Genomic DNA, 9,066 nt, shown 5'->3' on the forward strand with positions numbered 1-9,066 from the left:
GCGGGGCTTCAATTGGGAGGCCCAAATAAAAAGGCAAAATATCAGAAATTGAAGGTTTAAAAAATATTTTAAACGATTTATATAAACATCCGTTAAATCATATCACACGCAAATCATCGAAATCTAAACGGTATTTGTAGAATTTCAATAAAAGCCACATCACTGTTCATATCGGTAAATATTATTCCATCGTGTTTGGCAAAACTGGAAAATTGGAAAAATGGAAAAACAATCTAGCCTATTTTACTCCAGGGGGTCCCAGGATTACCCACCCAAAATTTCGTTGCGATCATTTCAGCCGTTTTTGCGGTACCTGGGAACAGACGGACAGACAGACAGACGGACGGACGGACATTTGGTGAATTATAGTAAGATTGTTACCTCCTGGAATGTTTTTGTATCCCACTGATAGCCCTGATCTGGATCCGCACCTGGAGCTAATTCAAATTGGCTTGTTCTCGTCAACGACCCAACTCATCCACCAAGTTTTGTCATAACTCGTCCGCAACTTTGAGATGTCGTACTACATATATGGTTTTTAGTTCCATCTCTCAATGGTCAAGAATCACTTTCAATATTAAAAAAAAAAATTCTCGCACCTGGATCTTCAGCAAAATCGAATCAATTTGTCCTTGTCGCACACCCAACCTGTCCACCCAATTTCGTTTGAATCTATCGACACATTTTGAGATGTACTCACAGACAGACAGACAAACGGAGGTGAAAACAACCAATTTCTACTTGAAGTGCAATTGTAAATGCCATGATGCGACATGATCTTAGGCCTGGTTTAAGGATCGATGCTTTGGCTTGACCGTCGATGAGGGGTCTACAACTCGTGCAGTAGCCGCAACCGAAATCACGCGCATACATGAGACAACACTGGACTTGAGTGCAGACAAACACAACCATCGAGCTTGAGGGAAGAGACCTTACTTCCCCAGAAGACTCTCGGGTACCAGCGATGCCATATTTATGACGACGTTTTGTTTTTCTCTCCGATCTTATTCGGTCAAATTCTCCTGGTGTGTACCCCGGTTTAGAATAGGTACACCGTATCGTAAGAGGCGACTAAGGGTTGGCGTCAGGAAGGGCATCCGGCCATAAAAACATTGCCTCAAACAGGGAACCATGATTGTCATGGGGCCCGCAAGGCGAACCCCTGCTCTAGCGGGGAAAATGGCCTTAAAAACGATCATTCTTATTCGGTCAAATTATGGAAAGGTTTCTTCCTCTTCATGGATACCAACCTATGGAGGTTATCCATGCTCTATCCTCTAACTGCTGAGCGTCAAGCGAGGAAGCAGCACGAAGCACTTTTAGTCTTTGGTAGGACTCAGCAAGGGTCGGGTCGAACCGCCGACCTCTCAGAATCAGAGAGGACGCTGCAATCATTATGCCACAAAGTCAGAGAGTGTGACAGAATCCGTTGTCTGGGCATCAGTCATTATCGCTTCAACGGATTACCTCCCAAAACTGGCATCCAGGGCCTGGCACCGTTTTGAAAAACTACATTAGAGCTAATCCATTCATCAGAGCATAACAATGTACAAGGAAGTCATCCATTTTACTGTGGTCTATAAAGGCTGATGCTGCCAAATTCCAACTCACTCCTGACGTAATGCAATCTTAGGCCTTCAAACTAAATGGTCTCTCATTCAAAATAGCTACTTTCTTAGAACAGGCCTTAAACATTGTGGTTTGACTCAATGAAAAGGCATGGGTAGCAACAGAGTTGATAAAGAGACATCCCAAACTATATGAGCTATTGGAAAACTAAAATAATGACGCGTGCACGCATAGGAGAGAAACACACACACACACACACACACACACACACACACACACACACACACACACACACACACACACACACACACACACAACACACAACACAGTATTGGGTGGTCCAGAATAATATGAGAAAATAATTGTAACAACTTCTTAATGTTCTCACCATCCATAATTGTTCCTTTGGTCATAAAAACACTGTAAGTGAAGTTTTAGGGATCTATTTTAATATTTAGAGGTAGCTCAACTAACTTGAAATTTCAGTATATATCGTCTATAGTCTAATACACTATACAGGTGAAATTGGTATATAACGCAATACACAAATTACACATACAGTACATACAAATTCTAAAAACATCTACCAGCTGGTTATTCAGTCTTTTCCAGTTAGGGTCTTCTTGTTGCTGTCGAGGAATGTTTTCCTGCACAACCTGCAGCAGGAACTGAAGTTGATCTTCATCATGTATCAGCAGTCCACTGAACTCCTGAATTAGTGCAACTCCTCGTTCCGCATGGTCATTTACCACTTTCATGGCCTTCACAGTCTCACACGCCGCTTTAAAATCGTCTCGGTCTTCCCACGTCTCTGGGTCTGCTTCCAGAAAACTGTCAGGAAGGTCCATCTTTTCAAAAAACATGCGGGATTTCTGTGTAACAAAGTCTTCCAAACCACTTTCCTGAATATTTCCCAGATTAACTTGGATGCGCTTCGGAGGATCTTCTTGTCCTTCATTCTCTAGTGCGAGGATCATTTGTTGTTTCACTGCTGCGGGCACATTCTTGTCAAAAAATGCAAGACCAATCAGGTCCTCTGATAAGTACCACAGATGGCCTGCTAGTTTCATGGTTGCTGCCTTCGAAATTGCTTGGTTTACATCTTTGTACTGTACCAGAGATTTTAGAAGAAGCAAATCACTGTTTGGGGAAGAAGCCGCAAGAGGAGCTGTCATCCATGCTCTGATGTAAATACGGATGGTGAAGATGGCATGTGGGTTTAAACTGACTTCTGAGCATCCAAACCTTCAGGCTATAGATGACCTTTGACATCCAACGGGCATGGTGCATGGGTCCTGGGGCCATGAACCGGACTCCTTTTGCAGGAACTCCACCCAGAAAGAATACACAGTTAAAATAATTCCCGATAATCATCTCTTGGCTGGATTTCAGCAAGCTGACTCGCAACGAAAAGCAGAACATCATCCTTGATATCAGAAAGGGATTCACTACCCAATTCATCTGTGGCTGCATTATCAAAGTTATCCTGATCCAGAAATTCCCAGCGAGCCTGGAATCATTTGACCATTAAGATCTCTGGTCCAGAGGAGGGCCCCAGGCAGCTCACAAACACTGCTCCAATCACAATTTCAAGTATGTGGTGGTGACAAGCAAGAAATAGCAGTTCGGTGCCCAGTCCTTGTTCAATTAACACACATGCTCCGGCCAGCCTACTCTACAGGGTACAATGCATACTGCACAGACCCCTCAAAACATATTTTCCTTCATAAAACATCAACAAGGCATGCAGGGTATTCATAACTCAACTTAAAATTCCTGTAAAAGTATGCGACAATCAGAAACTGTTTCAGTGTCCATGGTATTGTAAGACGTTAGTGTAAGACCATATGGGGAAACTTTAATGACCATGAGCTACCCATAAATATTATTCAATTTCATTTTTATTTCACCAGCAGTGTTGTTTTAGGTATTGGAACAGTTCTGGAGGGTGTGAACATGACATTTCAAAACGAAAAAAAAATTTGTGGACCACCCCAACACACACACACACGGGCACTAACCCACCCACATGCGAGCATAAAACCACCCGCACGTGGGCATTAACCACCTGCACGCGGGCACTAACCCACCCGCACCTGGGCACTAACCCACCCACACACGGGCACTTACCCACCCATACGCGAGCATAAAACCACCCGCACGCGGGCACTAACCCACCTGCACGCGGGCACTAACCCACCCGCACCTGGGCACTAACCCACCCACACACGGGCACTAACCCACCCACATGCGAGCATAAAACCACCCGCACGCGGGCATTAACCACCTGCACGCGGGCACTAACCCACCCGCACCTGGGCACTAACCCACCCACACACGGGCACTAACCCACCCATATGCGAGCATAAAACCACCCGCACGCGGGCACTAACCCACCTGCACGCGGGCACTAACCCACCCGCACTAACCCACCTGCACATGGGCACTAACCCACCCGCACGCTGGCACTAACCCACCACGCTGGCACTAACCCACCACACGGGCACGAGCCCACCCACACACACGGGCACTAGCCCACCCACACACACGGGCACTAGCCCACCCACACACACGGGCACTATCCCACCCACACACACGGGCACTATCCCACACACACACGCGGGCACTATCCCACCCACACACGCGGGCACTAACCAACCCACACGCGGGCACTAACCAACCCACACGCGGGCACTAACCAACCCACACGCGGGCACGAACCAACCCACACGTGGGCACTAACCAACCCACACGCGGGCACTAACCAACCCACACGCGGGCACTAACCAACCCACACGCGGGCACTAACCAACCCACACGCGGGCACTAACCAACCCACACGCGGGCACTAACCAACCCACACGCGGGCACTAACCAACCCACACACTGGCACTATCCCGCCCACCCACACATGGGCACGAGCCCACCCACACATGGGCACGAGCCCACACACACACACGGGCACTAGCCCACCCACACACGGGCACTATCCCACACGCACACTGCCTTGTTGGTTGACTAAACGAGTTACACCTTAAAACTTAGTTAAGTGGAGAAGCTTAATTTTTTTATTAAACCACTGATTACATACAGATGAAAACCTATTGCACTTATTTTGTAACCTTTCAAACAAATAATTTGCTCCTGAAGTCATTTAGGGTCAATTCAGCAAAGGGTTGAAATACTTATGCAACTGAGAATCATTTGATTTTCTTTTTTAATCAAACTTATTCACATTTAGTCTGCATTTTTTAACTTTATCACTTTGGAGTAGTTTATGAAGATTCTATATATTAAGTTTGATTGGAAAACATCATGAAATAAGCTCGAATGGCATCAAAATGTGACAACTTTGGAAGGGGGTGAATACTTTTGCAGGCCGCTGCACATTGCAGAACCAGAGCTCCTCGATTATTCCACGGACACGACAGATAAAGCCAAGGATGATGCAGAACTATTTGTCGTCAAGTTGTATCGTCCAACCTAATCTTCGACATCAATAGATGCACTTGGTGCAGAGGTGTTCTACGGAGTTAGAAGCAATCACGAGAAGCTGCCACCGACGCATGACTCACTGACATTGCATCTGGAAAGATGAGCATCAAATGATGATTCGGCACCAGGCAGCTGTTACACACGCAAACTGTTCTCCGTTGCACATTCGGAATCGAATCGGCTTGTTCTTGTCACCCAACCAAACCATCCACCTAGTTTTGTCATAATCCGTCCATAACTTTTTTTAATATCGTGTTATGTATCGCTTTTCGCCCGATCTCTCAATGGTGAAGAATCACTTTAAAAATTAAATAATTCTCGAATTTAAAAAAAAAAATTGCCTTTTTTTTTAAGGCCATTTTCCTTGCCAGAGTGGGGGTTAGCCTTGCGGGCCCCATGCCAATCATCGTGGTTCCCTTTTTGAGGCAATGTTTTTGTGGCCGGATGCCCTTCCCGACACCAACCCTTTAGTCGCCTCTTACGACACGCAGGGATACGATGTACCCATTCTAAACCTGGGCGCACACACCGGCACATTCATCCCAGCAAGCTGGTACTCAATTTGCCGACCTCAGAAGGAGGACAGGCTGAGTCAACCTCCCTGGCGTTAATTTAGCGATAAACCAGGATTCAAACTCAGGACCCCAGGATCCCAAGCATGCACCCTAACGGCTGAGCCAACACCAGGCTGAATTAATTCTGGTATAGAACCACCTTTAGAGGCCATTTTTTCCCTGCAGGGCAGGCGTTGGCCTTTTTCGGGCACCGTGGTCCCCTTTTTGAAGCAATGTTTTATGGCCGGATGCCCTTCCTGCCACCAACCCTGTTAGTCGCCTCTTGCGACACAGGGAATTACCAGTGAGCTGGTACTCAATTTGCCGACCTCGGAAGGATGACAGGCTGAGTCAACCCCCTGGTGTTAATTCCGCGATCGACCGGGATTGGAACCCAGGATCCTGGGATCCCAAGCCGCACCCTAACCGCTAAGCCAACACCAGGCTGAAATAATTCTGGTATCTGAATCCATATTCAGATCTTCACCAAAATTGAATCGATTCATCCTTATCACACACACTACCTATTCCCCAAGTTTTGTCATAATCCATTCAGAACTTTTTCAGATATCATGTTCATAGACAAACATGCGGGGGTAAAAAAAACCTCAGTGCACCTTCGTTGACTTGCACGTTCGACACACATTTCCACAGAGAGAAATGGGGTCTTCCCCCCAACCTTGAACCTCCTCACACAGAAACCAAATTTGGGGAACCCTTGGGCAACAAGCAACATTTGGTTGGGTTTGGTTCAGTAGTCTTTTAATTTTTGAAGCATATATAAACGGACATACATACATACACAAATTGACCCTTATTTATATATTAGATGGTAATACAAAATAATTATTATTGGGATATATCTTGGGACCAGGAGACCTTTGTGCGCCAACTTCCTACGTTCCCCGATTGCCACTGGAGAGGTAACGGCAAACCACCTGGTGTAAGCGTTTGCCTGGCAGCCCTTTCACAAGGTCTTTTCAAGACCTCACAGTCTCAAAAAGCCTCGTCGTCAAAATCAGATTGATCATGCTGGACCCACCACCATGTCTTAATGATGGTGGTGATAATTAATTAATTAATTAATTAATTAACAAATAAATAAATAAATAAATACAACGCTTCAGTGGTGGTGATAAAAATAAATAAATAAATAAATAAATAAATAAATAAATACCACGTTTTAGTGGTGGTGGGAAATTTTGGTAATAAATAAATAAATACATACATAAATAAATAAATACGTTTGAGTGGTGGTGATAAAATAAATAAATAAATAAATACCACGTTTTAGCGGTGGTGGGAATTTTTTAAATAAATAAATAAATAAATAAATACCACGTTTGAGTGGTGGTGATAAAAATAAATAAATAAAATAAATACATAAATAAATAAATACCACGTTTGAGTGGTGGTGATAAAAATAAATAAATTAAATAAATACATGAATAAATAAATACCACGTTTGAGTGGTGGTGATAAAAATAAATAAATAAAATAAATACATAAATAAATAAATACCACGTTTGAGTGGTGGTGATAAAAATAAATAAATAAAATAAATACATAAATAGGCCGACATGAATAAATAAATACCACGTTTGAGTGGTGGTGATAAAATTAAATAAATAAAATAAATACATAAATAAATAAATACCACGTTTGAGTGGTGGTGTTAAAATTAAATAAATAAAATAAATACATAAATAGGCCTACATGAATAAATAAATACCACGTTTGAGTGGTGATGATAAAAATAAATAAATAAAATAAATACATAAATAGGCCTACATGAAAAAAATAAATACCACGTTTGAGTGGTGGTGATAAAAATAAATAAATAAAATAAATAAACAAGTCTCATCCGATGAAACGTTCATGTTAAATTAATCACCAAATAAATCGTTATTAATGTACAACATCGTTTAGAAATGAGTACGTAATATGTGGACACCCAAGAAAGGTACACCACGTGCTGCATCTCGGAGCATCCGTCACAGTGTCACACGCTCACGAGGTCGATTAGTCGATACGAAATCCAATCGTGAGACAGTTTTACCCGCGGACACAAACGGGCACCGCGATGTAATCGACACGGCGCTGAACCTTCAAATAGAGATAACGCGACGCACAGGTGACAGGTATACTACCTGCCTGCACGAGACCCGCGTATTTTGGCGGAAACCACAGAAGCTACAACAAAGAGACGACGACAACTCGCGCTGCCCAAAGTCAACGGACACGTGTTCGTACCGAGCGATCGTGCGTCGGACAAAAGCACCACCGGCGGCAGACAGCGAACGGGGACGGACAACAGGGACGCGTGCGGCGAATGCGGGGTCGGGCGACGCGAGGAGTGGGGCGTCTCGAGGGGTCTCACCGCTGCAGGATCGCGGACAAACCGCACACGAGGCCGCACGTGAGGCCCGGCACGGCGCACGAGGCCGGCAGCTCGTCCAGCGTGTTGAGGCTGAAAAAGGCGGCAAGGAGCAGGAGCGCCGACGCGCCGGCTAGCGCCAGCTGGGCCATCTCCCCTGCTGCATCGTCATCGTCGTTATTCACCTCGTCTCTGTGGCCCTGCCTCCAATGCTCACCTCACCTCGTCTCTGTGACCTGCCTCCAATGCTCACCTCACCTCTGTGACCTGCCTCCAATGCTCACCTCTTCCTCCAATCCCCACCTCACCCTCTTTACCTCTTCCTCCAATCCCGACCTCACCCTCTTTACCTCTTCCTTCAATGCTCACCTCACCTTCTCTCTGACCTGCCTCCAATGCTCACCTCTTCCTCCAATCCCCACCTCACCCTCTTTACCTCTTCCTCCAATCCCCACCTCACCCTCTTTACCTCTTCCTTCAATGCTCACCTCACCTCTCTGACCTGCCTCCAATGCTCACCTCTTCCTCCAATCCACACCTCACCCTCTTTACCTCTTCCTCCAATGCTCACCTCACCTTCTCTCTGACCTGCCTCCAATGCTCCTCTTCCTACAATCCCCACCTCACCCTCTCTTTACCTCTTCCTCCAATACCCACCTCACCCTCTTTACCTCTTCCTCCAATCCCCACCTCACCCTCTTTACCTCTTCCTCCAATCCCCACCTCACGCTCTTTACCTCTTCCTCCAATCCCCACCTCACCCTCTCTTTACCTCTTCCTTCAATGCTCACCTCACCTTCTCTCTGTGACCTTCCTCCAATGCTCACCTCTTCTTCCAATCCCCACCTCTCTACCTCGTCCTCCAATCCCAACCTCAGCCTCTCTACCTCTTATCCTCACCTCACCCTCCCTCCCTCCTTTCCTCACCCTCCAATTCCCACCTCACCCTCTCTTCCTCTTCCTCCAATCTTCACCTCACCCTCTCCACCCCTGCCTCCAAGCCTCACCTCACCCTCAGTACCTCTTCATCCAATCCCCACCTGTGACCTCACCCTCTCTCTCTTCCTCCAA

General features: G+C 45.7%; 1 protein-coding gene across 3 annotated transcripts in view; it reads right to left on the minus strand.

Moving 5' to 3' along the window:
- AMMECR1 (AMMECR nuclear protein 1) overlaps positions 1–8,641 on the minus strand; it is a 175,225-nt gene extending 166,584 nt beyond the window's left edge. Inside the window, exon 1 of one of the 3 annotated variants that reach the window (XR_010984488.2) lies at positions 7,999–8,607. Coding sequence is in view for 1 of the 3 variants with exons in the window: in XM_068116860.2 (XP_067972961.1) it covers positions 7,999–8,147 (149 nt within the window). In the remaining 2 variants the exon portion in view is untranslated. Of the gene's footprint in view, positions 1–7,998 lie in introns of all 3 variants that reach the window. The other 2 variants (XM_068116860.2, XM_078778240.1) reach the window with 2 other exon arrangements.
- Between the last annotated feature and the right edge of the window lie 425 nt (positions 8,642–9,066).

This window comes from Myxine glutinosa, chromosome 5 (assembly GCF_964187855.1).
Source record: "Myxine glutinosa chromosome 5, kmMyxGlut1.1, whole genome shotgun sequence".
Lineage (NCBI taxonomy): Eukaryota > Metazoa > Chordata > Myxini > Myxiniformes > Myxinidae > Myxine > Myxine glutinosa.